Here is a 21694-nt window from a genome sequence, read left to right on the forward strand (position 1 = left end):
TGTGTAACACTAAGGCATTTAGAGAGGCTTTTGTTAACTATGTTGCATTTGAAGCAGAAAAACACTGATGAACTACACATTCTTTCGGACACCTCTGCTCCCATTGATTAATATTTAGGCTGATGGTTAAAGATGAATTGTTATTCAGTAAAATCCCTTCTTTTCTTTTTTTTCTTTTCTTGTAACAACAACAACACTGGATTTTGTCCGTTGCAACATAGTAACAGGAAAAACAGCTATGCTACCACAACTGTCGTCCCTCAGACACCCGACAACTCAATGAAAAGACATTCCCCTTTGAGGGTTTTTCAACACAAACTAACACACATACATCCACACGCAAACACATATGATTCAGGCAGAACTGTAGCAGTCCGGTGGCCCTAAAAATGCTCTACGGCCAGTTAAGTCGCTGTATACTGATAGTGTATCATAGCTCTCTATACATGGCTTTGTAAAGGAACAGTATAGTAACTCCATATGATGGCAGTCAGATGGCTCTGGAGGGGTACAGCGACCACAGCCGAGAGGGCAAATACATTAAGCTAGAGCTCAGTTCCTTGGCTCTGTGTAAAGCAATTTCTATAGCCGACAGATTCAGTCTCACAGGCTCCAGTGTTATCCAAAGCCTCAAAGATGGCTGCTTTATAAAGGTACTATACAGTAGCTCTACTCTACAGCCGATGTGGTCCAAAACAAAGTGCATCAAGGCACTATGAAACAGAGCGGCTCCTAAACATGGGAGTCTAAATGACTTTTCACATATCGTAATGATCAAATGATGAACTGTGACGGATTACAACCAGACTACTACTCGTACGTGATCACCATATTTAGTTGCCTCTTCTGCACTTCTGTTGGAAATGTCGATAAGCCCCTATCCCCCAGCAGCGAATGTTTTTTTGAAGGTTGAACAGCATCAGTCAAAGGTAATACGAGCCCCCCGAAAAAAGAAAATACCCGGAACTACTATGAGACGGTCATGAGGCAGAGATCTCGATGTGTCTGTCGTGTGAACAGAAGTAAAGCACATATACAAATCGTGATTAGGTTAGTAGAGGTTAGTGGAGAAGCCTCATGAGGATTGGCAGAGGTGAGCTTTCTCATCAGAGAGCACAGGGGTTTCTTTTTTCTTCTTCTTTTTTTTTTTACATCAGTCCAAACCAGAGGTCAGAATGGTCAATTGATCCGAGAGGACACTGAACGACATCAACAATGCTCCAGATCTGCAGAAACCGAACACTGATTCCATTATTATTATTATTATTTTTTTTTTACAGCTGTCACTAGCGTGTTAGTCAAACTACGCTAGCCTTAGATAGTAAATATGAGAGGAAAGTACTTCAAGAAAATGCAATTACCATCGTTTCATTACAATAATCACCAGTGGATGTCTTTTAAAAGCATTAATCTGTAATGATGAGCTGCACAAAATGAATCAGCATTCAGTTTCCGCGTGTCTCCTCGTGGTTTATCCTAAATCTATATCAGAAGCCATTTCCTCTTCGTGTTTTGGCTATAAAAATAAGACCACATGAAAGTCTATCTCATTTTGGCAAGTAGATATAGTGCATAAATTAATTCATGTCTTTTTAAGTTAACACTTCACAACTTTCTTTTCAAATTAAGAACTAAATATACTGTAATGTTTGGAATACTCATCACTTCAGCAGTTTATACTTGACATTTTGTATACTTGACAGTTCTTTTTTTTTTTTTTTTAACGTTATTTTCTTTTATGGTGGTTATAACGGGCTGAATGGTCCACAGCCTCTCACGAGAGGCAGTGAGACATGGAGGAGAGAAGAAGGAGGAGAACTCCCACCGACTTGTAGGCAGACAGACAACCTCAACTCTCCAGTCTGTATGAGGCGGGAGGTCTGTGACGAGGACATCGATCTGTCCTCTTTCCCCCTCCCTTCTCTGGATGAATGTGGAGGTGGTGGGGTGGTCATGTGTGGGCGAGGGGGGGAGGTTTCTTTTCTCTTTTCTGACTTTGCTTCTGATGATCCAGGTGGTCCGGCACCACCCACTCCTCCTGCAGATGAAGGTTAGCTGGCTGAGGACACAAACGTCCGGCAGTTGTCACTAAGCGACATGAACTGAAGCGAGCTGGGTAGCGCGGCACTCAGGGCTTCCAACTTGCCGTGACGGGAAGTCCCATTATTACCTATGACTATATCAGGGGGGGGAGGGCTTAAGGGCACGCAGAAGGGAGGTGGGAGGTGGGGTCGGAGGGTTCTTTAGGTCGGGAAAGAAGCTCGGGAGGGAGAAAAGGAGGATAGGACAATGAAATTAATGTAGTAGAGAGTAGATGTGGGGGCTGACAGCCGGATAAAGCAGAAGCAGCTGAATGAGCAGTAAGGTGTAGAGGGATGGACGGAAGGAGTGGCCTCGTCCACAGTCTGACGTGTTCTCCTGCAGAGGGCAAAACAGCAGCTGTAGGTACACATCTAACACACAGAGTGTGCAAACAGATATTTAGTCCTCATGCTTTGTTAAAGAACACCAACTACTATTAATTAATTTGTACATAGAGTTAGGAAGCAGCCACACCGTAACTGACTCTGCCTTGTTAAAGGAGCAGTTCCACATTTTGTGAGACACATTTATTTGCTTTCTTGCCAAGAGTTAGATGAGAAGATACCACTTTGCATGTCTGTCTGTTAAATATGAAGCCACAGCAGCTTAGCAACTGTCCAGCAAACCTAAAACAACACGTTTTAGTTTTATTGGGGGATTTTGTGCGCATTGCTGTAGAGAGAGTATAAAATGTGGAGCGTTGCACTGTAGGATTGTTAGGAGATAATATAGCATACATGCCATGGAGCATATGTTTTAAATCTACACTCTAAGAATACAGACACTCTTGCGTAACAGTAAATAAGTTGCACTGTTGAGTAATACTGTTTAGACTCCAGAGGTGTATCAATAGTCTCATCTAACTCATGACAAAAAAACAAATAGGCGCATTATCCAAAATGTCAAAGTTAAGACAAAGAATTACATTTGTCATAATGTTAAAATTATTTGTCATCACACTATTAAAGATATTTTTCAATATCGCAGTACAGCTAATGTTAGTAAAATAATTAGCCCAATCAAAGTAATGAACTATATTTCTTTGTTTTGTATTACATGAAATCAAAATCTTTATTATGTTTAAATTAAACTTATGTTTTCGATTTGTATCAAAGCAGCAAAACATGATTCTGCTGGAAGTCTATAATTTGAATAAATAATAATAATTAAAAATGAGTTTGCTTATTCATATTGTGTGAAAATCTTACAGAGGCGTGATTGTCAAAGCAGGTCGAAGGTCCTTTTCGATAGCGTGCCACAGTCATGTCTTCACATGGATTATCCTCCTTGACTGAAAGTTGACTCAGTTAAGGAATATTCCTCACACAAAAGTTACAGATGTAAATAACTGGACATAACTCACACCATCCTAACAAAAATAAACCTTGCATTGAACATGAAACATCTGTGTTTCCACAGTTATGTTTGATAAGGAGATAGCATTGTGTGACTGTCTTCTCTGCCAGCTGGTGTACAATGAGAAAAAGGATACACTCCTCCACCTCCTGGGACAGCTTCTCTATCTCGCAGGTGTTGCACGGCATCTTCTCCGCCACCACAAACAGCAAGTTGGTGTTGTTTATCCTCTTGGCATGAATCAGCCTGCAGAGAGCGACAACTCTGTCAACAACCCCCCTCTGCTCACTTACATCACAGGCTCATTTGCTAATGGATCCGTGAGATTCATGAGAGAGTCTTATAAGGCTCATTTAACCAATGATGTGACCGTTTCATTAAAGCTGATACGGTTTAATCATGAGCAGAGTTTATTAGCTCTAACAGAAAGATGAATCTGTCTTGCTAACTGTGCCCCTGTCACAGTGTCTTTGCAGTGTGTGTGTGTGTGTTACGTGAGCGTATACATGAGCGTTTACATGTGTACACACCTGGAACAGTTGCCACAGTCTTGCAGGATGTTGTAGGAGCTGCTGAGGTTACTTAAGTAGAACTGGGTCTGGATCATTACACAACTACGCTCTTTAGGGTCGAATCCTTCTGCATCCACCTCATCTGCAGCATCACCAGAGCACAAAGACGTCAGTTTAATTGATTTATAAGACGCGTAAAAAAATAAAGATGTACAACTACATCTGGCCTAGAAAAAGCTTCTTCGTCATTTATTTGCATTGTTTGTGTTTACACAGCACAGAGGCTGAAAAGATTTAACCAAGGACAACAGATAATTTTACAAGAAAATTGTGCACTTTAAATAATGATGCATGTATCATTTAACCGTTGGTCTGTGCACTTTAAGAGCCTTGGCTCATAACTCCACTTTAACTAAGACACAGTTTGGGAAACACACTTATTCATTTCATTTCTGAGAGTGAGATTAAAATTTCCCCTGAACAAATTGTTTTGTTTTTAACATTTCTGATTGTCTACATATCAAACAAACAAGGTACGTATTAAACAGTGAGCTTTAGAGATGCCGGTAGGTATTTTTTGAATTTTGAGAGACCCAGACTAGCTGTATCCCCTTGTGTTAATCTCAACACACAGATATTAAAGTGGTATTGATGTTCTCATAACTAACTCGAAATCGAATAAGTGTATTCCCTAAAATATTCCTCTCCCTTTAAACATTTTGCAGACATGAAAAACACCAAAGATAAAAATGAATGGTTGAATGTGTCTTGTTATCGCCCACCTGTGACAAACCAACTGTGATAAGCCAGTCCATATATAAACTGTTGGAACAAGGACCTGTGGAGACAGGAAGTGAGAATGAAAAATGGGTTCAGTAATATGTTAGAATACTGGATTTATATGCTGTTTTTCAAGTTATGAGTATCCATCAAATCTTTCTTCAGTGAGTAAGTAAAGCTTTTATAAGAAGAAGAAAGAAAAATAAATCAATAAATTACAAGATGAAACAAAGCATCCAAACAAAAATGAACAAAAACAAAGTCAGGGAAGGAGATCTATAAGAAGGCTTGCCTACTGAACTGGGTAGTGAGGAGCAACTTAAATCAGTCCAAAGATTCACTGAAGATTGTGAAAGATGAGTCCAGAGGGCTAAAACAACAAAAGTGCTACCACCTTTTGTTTTGCAGTTTGGGCGCAAGATTGATAAAAGGCCAAGAGTATTGGAGTGGTTGAAGAGTGGAATGAGGAACGAGGAGATCAGAAAGGTAACTGTTATAGGTAATAAGCAAGATCTTGTAGTTGATTCTGAAGAACAGGGGTAACGTGGCTGACCTAACGGCGGACCAACTGTGAGCAATTTAAAGCAGGTTGACTAAGAAAAGATGTAGAGGAAATTCCAAAAATCTAGACAGGAGAAAATTAAAGTATGAATGAAACTTTTGAGATCTGTGGAAGACAAGAAATATCAGATTTTTGTGATATTTCTTAGGTGGAGGAAACAGGACTGGACAAGTTTAGTTATCATGATCGTCAAAAAGTCATTCTTTCTCAGTGGTCAGTTTGACATTTGAGTTAAATGTGTGTGTATTGTGTGTTACAGTCGTGTTTGTTTTTCATTCAAGCGTGAGGACTCTCACCACGCAGCTGCTGATGTCCACCAAGCCACGTTTACAAAATCTGCAATTGTGGGCTGCAGATACAGACGAAAAGAGAAAAGTCCATGAGTCATATTTGAATCCATCAGTCTCCATCTATCAAACTCTCTCTTTATTATTTCAGCACATTATCATAAAGGCTTTTATTTTAATTTATTACGTCTCTCCAGTGTTGAATTTTATGATCTTACCACAAACACTCTGGGTGCAGCTCCAGTTTCACTGTTGGGCACCCGTTCACACACAGACTGGAAGTCGTATGACTGCTTGCGGTTGTAGAAGGAGTTGTTGTAGAGAGCGTACATCAAGTATGGATCGACATCACTGAAGAACATTCCCACCTGCGTTGAATAACAAACTCAAGCTGAGTGTAAAGATTTGGTGAGAAGTCACAGTCGGTGTGAAAATGTATTTATCAAAATCACCTTGTTCCAGTCCTCCTTCTGATTGGACATGATTAAGAATCCACCATCGTCTACTAAATAACACAGGAGATCCTGCACACAGAGGCAAAACAAGGGCTGGTAATTAGATGCACAGTGGAAAAATGTTGCTGTGATAGTGTAGACCTGAATACAGGAAGCTCATTAAAAATGTGCAGGGATACTTACATCACTGTTGGCTTCGCAGTCCATTTCACAGCCCCTGTTTGGTCCACACTGCCACAGAGACAGAAAAAAAAACAAAGTAAGCAGCTGAACATCTTAGAAATACTTCTGAAGATTTAGCTTGTAAATATTTTATGCAGATTTTGTCACCTGATTTGAGCCTTGACGGTTGTCTGTATGGTTGCTGGCAAGAATCTTGAACTTATCTGTCCAAGCTTCAAGGTCTAGTTTCACTCCAACCACTGAGAAACAAAGAAGAAGAAGTTAGGAAAAGAGATTCAATAAGAATAATTCAAAATGTAAAAAAAAAAAGACATAAAAGGTCCAACAAATAGCTGCAGAGCACGGACAAATTCACTCAAAGTGACAATAAATACAGACACAGACGTGTAATTATCTGCTCTTTGCTCCGAGACATTTTCTTTAATATCTATCATCATAAAGATTTTGTCTCCTCTTCCAGAGCCCGAGCCCACCTGCAGGTTTGATGGTCTTCCCTCCCACTGTGATCTCCACCGCCGTGCTGACCAGGATCCCTATGGTGTCGTTCTCTGGGTTCAGCAGCTCGTCCCTGGCTTGAAGAGGGAAAACAAAGAAACAAGCCGGCGGGGTTAGGAACAAACAAGCCACAACACATGATGAGCCTCAGCGTGACAAATACACTGACTGAGAGCATCATTCACCTGTTCGATAAGGGGCTCGGAAGATGTAGCCCTTGTTGTCAAGACTGCGGCGGTAATAGCTGGCATTAAACGGCTCTGGGTCTTCCTCCCAGGTTTCTGAAGCCCTGAGATTTAAGAGCACAGACACTAGAGCTGTAAATCTCTGATGCACAGGTCTGCTGCTATACTAGCAGTTTAAGAAATGGTCCTCGCAATTCACAACGAATAAAGTGAGAAACATAACAGAACTACAAAGCAGCTGCAGAGCACTTACTTGTTCGGAAACACTCTTGTTATACCTCCATCTGTTGCCGCAAACACGGCCAGAAAGCCGTATCTAAATGTCAGGGTAAAGAAAAGAGAGAGACAGAAATCAAACCATAAATCTGACTCAGTGAAGATGCAGTTCCCTCAGTACCGGCTACTCACGTGTTCAAGTCTTTATTCTTCCAGACTTTCTCAACCAACTGCCTGATGATGCCAGTGTCCAGAATTAGGTTATGCAGGAGCAAACTGTCACCTAAACGTGATTAAGCAAACAGAATGTTGACAATTATCAGAATATCACTAATGTCCACATCAGATGTAGATTTCTCTTTCCTGAACACACTGGATCTTCCAGCCGCTAGAAAAAAGCTGCACTTAGGCCACTTTTGGTTAAAATCTAACCAAAGAAATAAAACTTGCACCAAAATGAACTGATAATACTAATCTTTAATGTTTGTAGATGTATTTCTTCACTATTTTTCTTAAGGATTTAAAGTACAGGTCCAGTGGGTAAGATTTTTTACCATTTTTCTACAGTAACTCAGAAGGGACAAACCATGCACTGGCTCTAGATGGGGCCTTTTCTACATAGTTGGAGAGGGAGCATGGAGGGTGCAATCTTATACACTGAACCTTTAAGTTTCAACAAAACAAATGAGTCACAAACAAATTAATTAATTATTAAAAAGAGTAAGTAATGTCCTTTGACTATTATAGTAAATTTTTTTAATACAGCAGGATGTTGTGCTGGATGTAGAATTAATTCAAAATTAACTACAATGCCCGTTGTTTGTCATAAGCAGAGATCTGGCACAGAGGCGTTGTCAGAGTAGTTGCTAATGAGAAAAATACAAAATGTTGCCAACCTTAACAATCAAAGTATATCTTGGATTATTTAAAATAAATAAAATGCTGGAAACGGGAAACTCACATTGTTTGGAATCCGGTGTGACCTTCTCCATGAGAGCAATGAAGTTGAGCAGGAACTCAGTGTTGTTGTTGGACAGTTCCAGATCATTGCAGTACTCCCTGAGGAACAGACGGCACTTTAACTCAGAATAAAAAAAGGCAGAAAACAAACACGTTCATGCAACATTTACACTCCTGCCTTATTCGTCCTTTACAGATGGGACACACGACACAAAGTGGAGTGCATGAATATAAATGTTGACTTGAAGATATCATGTGCAGCATGCGTGTCTTAGAGCTTAAATTCCAATATGTTGCGATGGCTATCAATCAAAATAAATTGTGGACAGGCATCGCAATGAAAGACTGATTTTGTCAGTGTGTTTCAGAATTCAGGCTGCAGCGGGAGGCCAAGAGGGTCTGATAACAAAACAGCACATGCAAAGAGGATTTCAGCCACTTTTTCATTAGATACTGTAGCCGTTTCCTCCTAGCTCTGCTTTTTGCTCTCCAATATCCATTTTATTCTTAACTTTACATTGCACAACCAAACCAATAACCCTCTGAATGTATTGGAGCAATAAAAACATGCAGCTGCATGCAAAGAAGATTTGATGTGGCTTCAACACTTTGCTGTAATGGGGGTGAATATTATAATAATCGGAATAAGTTATGATGAACTGTATTATTTTCTTCAAATTTGTCACACCACTCCAAATGAAAAATGAAACCAACCACACAGAACAACTCAACACCACAAAAAAGGCACAAAACAAGAGCGAGAACTGTTCACCATCGACGACAGCAAGCATTCACACACAGGGCTACCTGGGAGCAATGAATACATGTCCTTCAGACTCAAAACTGTTTGGCAGCAGTGATTCAAAATCTGCAACAGAAAGGGGAAGATTATCCGGGAAGAGCAGTGGGCAGGAGCAGTGGGGAGTTGTGGGTAAACAGCAGCTGTTCTTCAGAGGTGTAGGGACGCAGGAGGGAGTTTACCATAGCAACACTGAGGTATCATGGGAACACTAGCGTTAGCCAATATGGTGCCTAAAATAGAACCTGACTCTTAATGAATGACCTCAATTAGTTTCATAAGCACTCACACACTTTTTTTTTTCATCACTTCTATGTCGTCCGATTGGTTTGGTTTCAATCGAGCATATTTTGGCGGTCTGAGAACTGACTTGCAAGAGCGTGATGTGTCAGGAAGCGAGTTCTCAGACAGATTAAACACAATGAGTGCTTTCAGATCAGGCAGGCATCAACATGGCCAACTTATTGCAGGGCGAGGTGGGTGAAGGTCCTGATGGAAGTGGTCACCCCTCAGACTGGCAGGGGAGAGGGCTCAGAGAGACACATAATCGGAGGAAATGCATTGCATTGTGAAGGGCATGTCGAAAGGGCAACATTTCATCTATCACAGACAGAACAGAACACAAAATATCAACATTAAAGCCTCAACAGGTGAGTCTGCGATGAATCCAACGTGTTATTTTCTCATTATGTCATGACCTCTAACTGTGACAAGCAGAGGAGAATGAAAGGTTTAATTTTAGAGCTAAAATAGAGTGCCCAGGTAGTTTTCCGCCCACAATGCCGTGCACATCCGGGGTCGGGTTTATTGAGGAAGTGTTGGGCCGTGCCCCTGGCAGTCTGAGGGGTGAGGAGGGAGGGAGACAAGCTGATGGAGACAGGGAATACAGAGGGACGGCATAGGAGTCAGGCGCTGCGCCGAGTGGCACCGTGACGCCTGACAACATGGGAGGACCTGGGTGGGCAGGACACAGCTCAGCCTTGAGGGTCAGTCTGCAGGCTGCATCATCTCCAGCTATGGACGAGATACTACGGCAGCTAACAAACGTTAAAGATGTTTATTTTTATATAAAGTGTAATAAAGTATACCTGCATTTAAATATTATGACCAAAAAAGATCCCTATTTACTCTATTATGGATAGATAGCAGTAGTAACTATAATAATTATACATGTATATATGCTGACATTATTATAGCTAATGTGTAGGACTGCACAATCAACATTTCACATTAGTGTGTTTACCTCCCTACATTATGAAAATGTTACAGCAAACAATTCGAAGTTGTTTAGTGTAAGTAGGGCTAAATACTTTCTAAATCAATCTAGCTATCGCACTAAGGAGTTTTTAAATTGAATTAAAGTCGATACTTGAGCCCTATTGAATTACATAAGACATTTATTAACTAATGACACTGTAAGAAAAAGACAGAGAGAGAGAGAGAGAGCACGAGACAAGAGAGTGAAATAGAAATGGAGGAGGAAGACGACGAGGAAAAGAGAGAAATATGGCCAAAGAAAATGAGAAGAAAGTGAAAGAAAGAGAGAGACAAAGAGAGAAAGGAGGCAGACACAACCCGTTTGGAGTTATCCACAGAAGGAAAAGGATTAGGATGGGGGACAAAAGACAAATTTGAACAAAAACATGAATATCTGTCTTCCTTGGGTGCAGTAGGTGTTTGTTTTTGCTTCTGGAGCAGTGGATACGTAGGGAGGAGGGTGAAGTTGGGAGGACCAGAGGAGCCATCGTGAGAGATGTGGGATCTGAGCTGCAGCAAGAGGGTGAAGAGGAGAAGGGAAAAAAGGAGGAAAAGGAGGAAGAGGAGGAGGAGGAAAAAGAGGAAAAGGGGGAGGAAGCCCTGAAGGCAAGACGGGCAGGTACAGAGGCAAGCAGGCTGGGACAGGTGAGGGTGGGAGGGTGGGTGGGAGGGTGCAGCAGGAAGAGGTTTAGGACGAAAGGTGTGGGAAGGAGGCAGCGGTAGGGATTAGGAAGTAAAGGTAGGGAACGTGGACCAATATGGAGTATACTTGCCCTTGCTGTATAGCACTGTGTGGATCCATCAGAGAAGGAGTGAGCAAGAAAAGAAACAGGGGATCGGGTGGGAAGGGGGGGATCACAGACAATATTTTATTCAATTACTGTTTGAATAAAAATATTGTTTTCTTGAAAGAAATAAACCAATTTAAGTCAAACAAGACAAGAGAGAAAAAGTAATGAAGAGCAAACATCTTATTTGCAAGAGCAAACGAGGAAACGGAAAACCAACGGAAGAAAGGAAAAAACTGGGAAATCCAGGAAAGGAAAACACTAAAGACAAAACCAGTAATAGTGAGAGATAAACATGGTCGAACGTAAAATAAATCAAATGAAACAGGAAAAGAGGGGAGTAACAGGGTCTGGACAAAGAAAGAATGAGAGAGACAACATGTGTCTCCATTCAGACCCACAAAAACCCAAACTCCCACATTTGTCAAGCCCTTATCCCGGGCCGTGTGGGAGTTTATACACTGAATGATTCCAAAGCTGAGAAACATCTCACACAGTCCAACAAAAGAAAAATAAAGAAAAAATAAAGAAAAAATAAAGAAATCACACACATAACAGAAGGAAAATAAAACTCATCATAAGGAGTGAAAAGCATGCATGTTTTCACAGTTTTCCAGAACATCAAATACTTTGAACACAGACGCTTCAGAATCATTACTTGGTGGAGAAGAGGCGAGAGCATTTGGCAAAAAAAATAATAGCACAAGGGTCACCATTATTTTCACCTGAGTAACACAGTAAAACCACAGCTTTCACCTTTCTGTCAGTTCAGTTATTTTTTTCTTCAGCCAGTGTGAAGAAAAAACATCACCATTTTACAGCACAGCATGAAGACAGGAGGGAACAGGGGGCAGTAGAGGAGTCGGGGGGACTCAGGTATGATCCTGCCTATCAGAGAGCGTAGTAGAGAGGGGGTAGGGGAAGGGGGAGAGGGGGGCGGGCAGGGGGCAGGCGACTCCGCTCGGACACTCCCTATGATGATGTTGTAGACCCAGGACAAAGGACTGAATAAGAGCATAAGTTCATATTTGGGAGAGAGAGAGAGAGAGAGTAGGAGAGAGAGAGAGACAGAGAGAGAGAGAGTGAAGGATGCTGGGTATTCCTGGGTACTTACACTGCACCTGAAGGATCTGGTCACTCAGGTTGGCCTTGATGTGGTTTTCACTATATGTGGGCAGTACCAACCCTAGACTGGGGTAACCAGGCAGACGCAGAAAAATCAGGAGCATGTTATGAATACATAGCACATATAAACTCTCCAACAAACAAAAACACACACAGTTTGAAATGTCCCATGAAATGTCATCATTAGTTTAACGTGATGTCTATGGATAAAAAACAATCAAAGGATTTAAAGGCTTTTTAAATGGTTTCGAGGAAGGAGATGCATTAATCGCTGTTGAAAGTAAACAACAACACTAAGCAAACTACACACAGTACCTTAAAAGAGCTGGGGGTGAGGAGGGTGAGGAGGGGTACTGGGTGTGTTTGTGCTGAATGTAACTGCTATGAAACAATCAGAAAATAACTTATTTCTCTTGCTTGAGACAGGCGCTCCCTCATTCTCAATCACTGTCTATGTCACTCGACCACTGCTAGTTACACCTCTGCTAAACCCTGTGGCCCACACAGACAAAACGCAGTAGCCCTGTTCACCGCAGTGCTAGATTTGGTCTGTATCGGGCCTAAGACGAGTCCCACAGTGGACAGAGCTTACGAGGTCTGTAAGGTGAAGTCACTGTGGCCAGCTCTAATGGCCAGCAGCGGGCAACTCCATTGGATGCATTCTCAGGGAGTTCACAGGCAACAGTCCTGATCAAATATGAATCAAGATTCTGTGACTGCATTGCATGTTTCGTGCATCAAATGATTTCTGAAACATATTTTAATCTACTGTTTTCCTTTAATATGAGAATGTTTATGGCATAGCAGTACCATGAGTCAAAGCAAGTGCAGCTCAACTCGCAGCACATCACCCACCACAACACCACCTCCACACTCCAAGATGGTAATTTCTGGATATGGCAATGCTAAATTCAGGGCATCAAAATGGTCTTCCAAAAACCAATAGATGATGTCATGCTAGGTTTACACTTCCCTCTGTACTACATCAAACATGGTTGATATGTACAACATCACTAACTTCAGCAGAAAATAGCATAATATGACTATTGCTGGTAGTTGTATCTGTGTTGGAACAAGTAATATTAAACTGGCATTAACAGACTTTTTTGGCCACTTTGGAGAAGTGCAACAAGCTGTGAACACAACATACTGACATACTACTGCTGTATAAAGTCGAGGTGATGAATATGTTAGCAAATAGTAGCCTATTCACACATTTTGGAGTCTTGTTTCTTGCCATACAATGAATATATCTTCATTATTCACTCTCCTTTTGACTCCTTGTTTAGTCTCCACCGACTCCTGAGGGAAAATATCTGGCTTCGCTGATAAATGCTCACCAGCCGGTCACTAACTTTATCTGCCATTTGGTGCTGTGCAGGTAGCACATGGTGGGTTTATCAGAGCTTTGTTTGAAAGCAGCTGCCTGCGCCTAAAAACAATGCTGAGGAGAGCGGCGAGAGTGAACGAAAGCAGTAAATTTGACTGAAACAATGAGCCGAAAGATGCTCTAAAGCTCTGTAGAGCTGAGGGGAAGTCAAAACCTCTTTTCATTACGTGTAGACATTTGATAAATCATCAATATTAAAGATTATGGATCTAAGCAGCTTTAAGTTTTGCATTTCTGCATAAGCTACGTGAGGTTACAAACAAACGTTGCAAATAAAAGAGAAAGTTTCACTTTGTAATATGTCATCGCTATGGCATCCTAGTTTGATCTACATATGCTTCATGTTACTAAATATTTATTCTTCCAGCACAGCCAGACATAAAAGAGAAGAAGATAGAAATACATGTCCCATCTCTTAATCTGACAAAGCTAAAATATAACTCAGTAAGAGGATTAATTGGAACAGATAGAAAATCAGGCTGTGACAGTATCAGGTTCAGACTGAGCCACGGCTACAGTCGACTTTCTATAATATCCTATGTGCTGCTCTAAAGTCTAAAGAGGAGGACGCCTGAAAGAGTGGAGCTCTGAATGTCTGGTTAGAGTTAGATTTGACTGTTACAAGCCACAGCAGTAACACATGAGGATTGTTAAATACAGTGGAATTTCCCTTTGAGTTGAATATTAATAGAATTGCACAGAGAAAGCCTCATATGGACTCAGCCAGGACCAGGCACGGTGCCAACAGATGTAATAAAAACCACACATCGGGCATTTGTAGGACTATTGAATATCATAAACTGTAATTTGCAAAGTGTTGCCTGGAGGAAATGCCATTATGATGCAACCTCAAATGTTCAACCAAGTTTTGAGATGACTAAACTATGCAACTAATTTGTGCTTCGAGTATTGTTGAAGACATTTAGAGAAGAAAAATGGGTCTTTAATTAGGGTGATTCATAAAGAAGGCAAATTAGCGAGTTGTCTTCATTCAGAGATGGGTTTAGTCTATTTCAAATGCGTGATAGTGGCGGCTGGAGATAACAAACACAGCTTGGTTGATCAGTAACAGCTGCCAACATCTCAAGCTTTTGACTCAAACTGGACGTATCAAAAATATCAAAGTTGGACTCACAGGGCCAAGTTGCGCAATCTTTTGGGCTGTGGTCACGTGACGCATGTTTGATTTCAAACCTACCTGTAATCTGTTCCATCCACAGGCGTCCATGTATACGTCCGCATGGCCTCGTCAATGTACCTCTGTTGACAGCCACAAATAGACACTGATAAGTAACACTGTCACATCCTCAGGACACGTCTCTCCACATATAATTGGAGGGAAACAACAGATCCTAAACATACTGAGAGATTCAAATTCATTACAACACCATTCAGGAAGGTGCTACTTTGGATCATGATTGAGTCTCATATATTGATGACTTGCCTCATCAACTGACTTAATGAGCGTCTTGATTTTCTTTTGCCCTGATTTGCCATCAATCATCTGTCGACGGATCTGAGAAGCACAAGAGAGAGAGAGAGAGAGAGAGAGAGAGAGAGAGAGAGAGAGTGAAGCTGCAGCGTGAGACGTTACAAAGTGACAAATGCAATGACTGCATGAAACGCATTAAATACACGAGTTGATTGTGACGATGATTGTTTCAAAGAGGTCATTTTACCTCCTCCTTGTTGCTGTCTTCCAGCTCGGCATCCAGAAAGTCTAGAGTGACGGGCTCCCTGAAGTTAATGATCTGAACAGAGAGAAAGCAGGGGAAGACGGGTTAACATTAGTCAACGGGAATGAGGCCAAAATTTAGCTACACAAACAGAAGTACGTAAATCCATTAGATGCAGGGTGGTGTTTGTAGTTAGACCTACTTTGGGCCGCAGGTTGGGATGCAGCAGTACATAGCCATTTGGGTCGATGGCAAAGGTATAGCCATTGGCTCCAAGCTGTACAGAAAAAGAGTGAATGGAAATTAATATATAATAATCATCAATATGAGAAGTGATATGGGAGTACATGAGTGTACAACATGCTCACTCTGTATGTAGGTGTCTTCCTTTTGATTTCGTTGATTGCAATATCAACTCCCATGACTCCGAGGATGAGCTGGTTCTGTGAAAGCAACATATAAAGGTAATTATTACAATTATATTCATAAACGACACTGGCATTGAAGAACCACAGAGAACTGGTAGCTGTAGCTGAGCTATGAGATTACTAAGAACATCTCCATGCCATCTTTGACTTATCACTTTATGTGCAATCCGATTAGTCCATATTTTTTTACAGTCTATCTTAAACTGAGTCGGTTTGCAGCAGCATCCCTGCTTTAAGCCTGTGTGATAAGCTCAGAGTAAATACTTTGGTCATGGATACTGAAAGCTGGGTGTCTGTGTGCTCTGTGGATGATAAAAGATACTACAGATGGGTGGTTGTGATGTCTGTTGTCACCTCAGGGGGGAGGTGTTGCCTAGAAGAGCAGCAGCTGTGCGGACGCCATTATAAAATGACTGATGATGGTCAACAAAATAAAACCTGAAACCCTCCTGCTGCTCCAGCTGCTGTTTTATGTGTGGATAACCTTATACATGAGTAACCACACGAATGACAATAAAACATTGCTCTTACATAATGGTAAGGAAAAGGCTCATTAATACAAACAGTGAGCAGGGGCATGAGTGTATGCTGTGTAAGTGAAAAAGGTCCATGTCTTGTGCTGTAGAGTTGTTTTTACCTGAGAGCTTACAGTATCAACAGTGAGGTTGAAAACTGGCATCGTCCCAGTGATGACAAGGCCCAAACCCTGAAAAAATGTGACATGTTAGAAATCAAAAATGTCATAAAACACATTTACATATTTGATTATTAAAAATTCAAACCAATAAACACTAAAAGCTACAATTAATTCAACTGAAATTTAAACTTTTAAACTTTTTTTAATGATACACAATGAAATTGTACCAAAACAACAAAACCACCTGTAGGATTGTCTCTTAAAAGAACAATAAACTGTGAAAAACAGTGTACCATGATCTGAATTTGCTCAGAAATCACTGATTTATTGGAGTAAATAATTGAACTGAATTTGCTCAGAAATCACTGATTTATTGGAGTAAATAATTGAACAGTATTATAAAGTTGCATTTGTCTTCATTAAATGCCTTTTTACGTTCTCTCTCACCAGAGCATCCTGGTAGACGTTTGTCCACTGCACCTGCTTGGCTTTAGGCCCAGTCAGCACCATGGGACGACCCAGGACATCCAGGTATTCCTGGAGCAGGAAAAAAAAAAAAAAAAAGCATGACGGCACACATTAAACACACATAATCAAACAGCTGTTTATAGTGCTTGTCATGTACGGGCATTAAAAGCAGAGAGCAGGAAGAACCGTCCAACGTTCATCTGTCATAAAACTATAAGACCCTGACCGGCCTCCTCTCTGTCACCACGTAAAACAGTGGGCCACAAGCAGCAGCATCCTGGTCCTGCCGAGCCATAAAGCCTCCAGTCCTGAGACACTCAAGGCCATTTTTCATCATTATGAAGCAGCTATTAAAATCACATTAAGGGTGTCAATGGCACAACGTGCAAACAGGCCATTCTCCCAGAGGCTCTACTGTCATTGCCGGCACTAAGAGAATGTCCCACAGCGATGGTGAATGGAGGTGAGGGGTTAAGTCTACTAGTAATGCATCAAATTCACTATATTCTCCTGTTCTCATGAGCCACCTTACACAATAGCTGAAATGTCTTTTTGTGTCAACAACCTATTGATCCTTGTCATTTTGGAGATGGTGTGTAATTGATAGAATTATTGAGTGTGTGACCTTATGACATATGAAGAGATTGCACAGTTGGGAAGGAAAGGAAGCCCGTCGGGGACAGGACGGTCGCACTCTGAACCTTCAGTGTCTTGTTAATAAAAAGACCAGAGGTAGCAAAATTATTCTGTCGTTCTGAGCATGTTTCTGGCAACATTTACAAAAGCTCCAAATTCCCCAAATTCAGCAGTGAGTTATAGAGCAATTTGTCGACCATTATGTATATATATAAAAAAAAAACATTAAAATGTAAAAACAGGACCAGTGAAAGCGCAGCAGCTTTCTGGAGGTCAAATGTTAACTTTTAAATACATTAGTGGTTTTCACAAGGTGACAAATTTCCATCCATTTTACAGCAAAAAAAAGGGAAACATAACGCAGGTTTCTGACCCTTGTACCTATCCTCGATACCCAAAGGGGGCCCCCCTGTATAAGCACACAGCTATTTTAGTATTACGCTTTTGAACGTTTGTTTTTCCATCGCCTGAACAGTGAGGTGCTGACAGGCGTAACCTATTCTATTATTAGCTCAATAAAAGTCCAGTTTAACGCGCCACAGGGAGATATTCCATCAGGACAATGACAGCCAGACCTTTTCACGGGATATAGGGGAAATTTTCCACCTGGCTAGAACAATCTAGGAAACATAAAAAGTCAGCAACTGGAGATATGTGGTCTAAAGGAACTGGAGACATGTAGACTCCAGCAGCATCCCTGCACATTGATGAAATGCTATTGCCTCCCTGGGTACCGTAACAACCACAATCTCATTAGTAAAGACAAACAAACAGACTAAAGCCCGGCCTGGCATCACTGAGATCCTACACAAAGAAGCGAGAATGGATTTAATAAGTCACGACCAGGCAGGAACACAAAATATAGTGCCACTTATTTTCAAAACTACTCCACTCTTCCTACATAATCTCATGACTCAGGACGGTATGAATAATAATATTTTTTTGCCATCTGTGGTCCATCTGTTATTTGAATGTTACCATCTCAGTCAAGTGAGACTATGCGATGAGTGTGTGTGATGTTGAAGGGCAGAGTACGATTAAATAATGTGTCTTCTGGGCCTATACGGAGAGCTGTAGTCACCCACCTTCAGAAAACCTATTAGAGTAAGTGGCAGTTCTTAGAATATAAATATGCCAGAGTTAATGGAACAGCTGACAGTATATTCTGGGGCCTGATCACTCACCGGGGCTGAAGGGGGTGGAGGGCTGGTTGGGGGGAGGAGAAGGGGAGAAGAAGGTGTGCAGTGGCCCACCCCCAACCCCCACCTCCCAGAGTCAATTTCTACAGCTGGAATGAGGTTATCCCAAGGGCCCCTAGAAGCTCGTAGTGCCTCAAGCAAGTGTGGAGGTTGGCAGGGTTTCGGGCGTGTGAGGAACCCGGTGTGTGTGTGTGTGTGTGTAAAAGAAAGAGATCTGAAAGTCTTTACTTCAGAGCGTCCAGAAACATTATAATAGAAAGACCACAAACACTATTTGTTATCGCTCCATCTCCAACTCTGTCACTTCCTCTCTGTAGTCACCCGGCTGCGTCTTCTGTCCCTTTGTTACGGAATACTTTAAAGCATATCTACAATCTATGTAATTATCATCAAAGAAACCATGAAGGAAGAATGGACTAACATCTTGCATAAAATTGCAGTTTTTTTGTGGATGAATAAAGGTGTATTCAGTTTGCACACGCTCTCTTTATGTATATATCTTACCTGGGTGTTGATTCTGATGGCTCCAATCGATGGGATTTCAAAGTAGTAACCTGAATATTAAGAAAAGAGAATCAATACACTATTCCGACAGAAAACTACTGGCTGTATCCAGCCTGCATGATTGCGTCCTATTGTGTCTAAATTTTCAAGAGTTAAACCATCACGGTATGCACCAAAAGCGATCCATTTGTAGATTGGAGCCTAATCTCTTCCGTGCTATTAGGTACATGTAATGCCATCATCTCCAGCTGATGATGTTTTGCCAAGCAGGCACAATAGAGCTTATGGCCATTGACCTCTCCACACTCGTGGTTGTGCAGCAGGATGTAAATGTGGAGGCTCATTGGGAATGCTGAGCCCCAGGCACTGCTGCTGCTGATTAGGAATGGAGGAGAGTGACCGACTGGGTCAATAACCACGCCGCAACCCAAGTTATTAAAGCCATGAGTGTTTATACAAAGAGCCGCGAAATGGAGACAGCATCCCCAGAATGTTAAAAGGCAGAGATGACTCTCATTATTCCGATACATTATGCACTTTGCCACAGTGGTTTGTGTCAAGATTTGCCTTCTCTGTCTCGTTCATTTGCACACATGAACATTGCAAACATCATGCACTGTCATGCACATACGTACACACAATCTATACCTCACATGTAAACACACACACACACACACACACACACACACACACACAGCACAGCTATTTGTCATAGTTTTGTGCAGAGAAGTAGTTTGTCCCGGTGCTTTTGGCAGCGTGCCTGAGAGGTTGCATCTGTGGTTGTAGGGCAAAGCTCAGCGAGACGCAAAGACAGCTAAATTTACGCGGTAACTATAAAAGTAAGTCTGTAATCTAGATCTGAAGGTTAACAACAGAGGTATGCTGTGTGAGGGGCAATTATGAATTTAATCAATAACCTATTTTCATGGCAAAACATAATGCCTTTGTATGGCCAGAAGTCAGCTTTCCTCAAATGTCATCATATGACATCTTTTTTGACTAGTGCTTCTTCATAAAGTCAAGGGTATGTAGGTTAAGCCTAAGTGTAGATAAAGTCTGAGTACAGTATGGAGACAAGTATGCACTACTTTCTATTCATTACATTTTTGTTGAAACACCATATAAACTGCTTAAGGTTTACAAATAGATGTAGACAGATTGATTATTGTCCTTACAAGGAATTTTGTCTGTTCATCGCCTCACTTAAATACATAGAAACTACACTTTACCACAAGAAAGACATCAGATACAACACATTTACACACATCCATATGTATACTACCCTACACAAGTGTTTTGTTGAGTGATGCTATGGCAAAGGGGACAAAATTCCTGCAACAGTGTGCCCATTTCCAGGCCACGAATCTGTTTCTGCGACCGAATGGGAGCAGGGTGAAGAATGGGTAGAGAGGCTGGCTGGGGACATGTGCTCCGCGTGTGCTCTGCGTGTAATGGCTTTGCTGTTGAGGTCTAAGTGGTTGAGGGTGGGGAGGAGACCAATAATTTTGGAGGCATTGTGCAGTATGCTCGTGAGTTAACATGTTGGAAAAACAGGGGGAACAATAGAAGAGAATGGGTCGCAATATGCAATATTTTATAGAGCAGCAACAAAAGGCTGGCGGTGGGCAGCAGAAAGTGCTTGGAGCGTGTGGATGGCAGAGAGTCTTTGTTGGCTTTGTTGTTGTCAGATGTCATGCCGGTGTTCAATTTATTATACAAAGTTCAATTTAGTGTCCAGTGTTATTTTTGGAGATATTTGAAGCCCTTTCAACATCTCAACAGTTTCATCATTGATGCACGGGATGTTGGAGGTGGAGTCGTGAGCTGAGCTGTGAGTGCTGATTATCAGATCCTTATTTTAACGTTCAGCAGCAGGTAATTGTTGGTGCACCATGGTGTGAAATGGGAAACAGAGTCTAAAACATTAAACAAATTGAATGCAATTAACTTTTTGTCTCCTATTATGGATGACCATGGTGACTTTAAAGGGTTATTTCACTCCGAGTTTTGGATTATAAATGGGATTCTGTGGTAATATTAGGATAACCCATGCAGTGTATCCTCCATTTCACCTATTTTTTGGGGGGGATAACACTATTTATGTTTGGGATTTTGTTCCACTGTGTGAGAGTATGGATGAAATGCTTTTATTGTCCTCAGGGTCACAGAGAGGTTAGTTTCTTCTTAAGCTAAAGAGAGACAACAGCCAGCCAGCATGTTTGTGCTTGTATGTGTGTGTGTGTGTGTGTGTGTGTGTGTGTGTGTGTGTGTTACTGCAGTTTGTCAAATGTGTGTATAGCACGGGTGAAGGGTTAGGGCCTGTGGAAATGTCAGGGAGCTGGCTCTGCTGGAGTGAGATACCAAAGAGTAATAAGTACTGAAGATATGAGAGGACAGCTCCATTGAGGCTGGTGTGTCAACACCATTGTCTTATGTTGGCATAGACTTTAGTACCATGGTAATCACTACAGTCGCAAACAGCAAAGACCATGTTGGCACAGAGGCGTAATCCTGGACTTTCCTCAGCCTGACAGGGAGATGGCATGGTAATCATCCTGCTACCAGACGACTCCTGCTAATTAATAACAACTTCTGGGGAGATACTTCGGAAGCACTTGGCTCCACTGGCAATACGCTAATCAGCAGAAGCAGTTAGCCAAGGCTTCAGACAGACAGCGAAAGGCCTCATAAAGGAGCAGCTTCAGATAACACTG

General features: G+C 41.5%; 1 protein-coding gene across 4 annotated transcripts in view; it reads right to left on the reverse strand.

Annotated features, from left to right (window-relative positions):
- Nucleotides 1-1127: 1127 nt before the first annotated feature.
- The window catches only part of cacna2d2a (calcium channel, voltage-dependent, alpha 2/delta subunit 2a), a 146526-nt gene continuing 125959 nt past the window's right edge, over nucleotides 1128-21694 (reverse strand). For 3 of the 4 annotated variants that reach the window (XM_027278858.1, XM_027278860.1, XM_019262935.2), the window contains 26 exons: nucleotides 18981-19030; nucleotides 16621-16710; nucleotides 16174-16242; nucleotides 15477-15551; nucleotides 15311-15385; nucleotides 15112-15183; nucleotides 14877-14948; nucleotides 14631-14692; nucleotides 12032-12108; nucleotides 10903-10917; nucleotides 8881-8941; nucleotides 8075-8172; nucleotides 7306-7396; nucleotides 7151-7213; nucleotides 6898-7001; nucleotides 6691-6789; nucleotides 6365-6456; nucleotides 6218-6265; nucleotides 6032-6103; nucleotides 5798-5947; nucleotides 5589-5641; nucleotides 4733-4788; nucleotides 3969-4092; nucleotides 3575-3684; nucleotides 3291-3373; nucleotides 1128-2418 (listed from right to left, as the gene is read on the reverse strand). In XM_027278858.1, coding sequence (XP_027134659.1) covers nucleotides 2296-2418; nucleotides 3291-3373; nucleotides 3575-3684; nucleotides 3969-4092; nucleotides 4733-4788; nucleotides 5589-5641; nucleotides 5798-5947; nucleotides 6032-6103; nucleotides 6218-6265; nucleotides 6365-6456; nucleotides 6691-6789; nucleotides 6898-7001; nucleotides 7151-7213; nucleotides 7306-7396; nucleotides 8075-8172; nucleotides 8881-8941; nucleotides 10903-10917; nucleotides 12032-12108; nucleotides 14631-14692; nucleotides 14877-14948; nucleotides 15112-15183; nucleotides 15311-15385; nucleotides 15477-15551; nucleotides 16174-16242; nucleotides 16621-16710; nucleotides 18981-19030 — 2084 coding nt within the window. In that variant the 3' untranslated portion in view covers nucleotides 1128-2295. The remainder of the gene's footprint in view (nucleotides 2419-3290; nucleotides 3374-3574; nucleotides 3685-3968; nucleotides 4093-4732; nucleotides 4789-5588; nucleotides 5642-5797; nucleotides 5948-6031; nucleotides 6104-6217; nucleotides 6266-6364; nucleotides 6457-6690; nucleotides 6790-6897; nucleotides 7002-7150; nucleotides 7214-7305; nucleotides 7397-8074; nucleotides 8173-8880; nucleotides 8942-10902; nucleotides 10918-12031; nucleotides 12109-14630; nucleotides 14693-14876; nucleotides 14949-15111; nucleotides 15184-15310; nucleotides 15386-15476; nucleotides 15552-16173; nucleotides 16243-16620; nucleotides 16711-18980; nucleotides 19031-21694) is intronic. The other variant, XM_027278859.1, reaches the window with a different exon arrangement.

Source organism: Larimichthys crocea, chromosome VI (genome assembly GCF_000972845.2).
Source record: "Larimichthys crocea isolate SSNF chromosome VI, L_crocea_2.0, whole genome shotgun sequence".
Taxonomy (NCBI): domain Eukaryota; kingdom Metazoa; phylum Chordata; class Actinopteri; family Sciaenidae; genus Larimichthys; species Larimichthys crocea.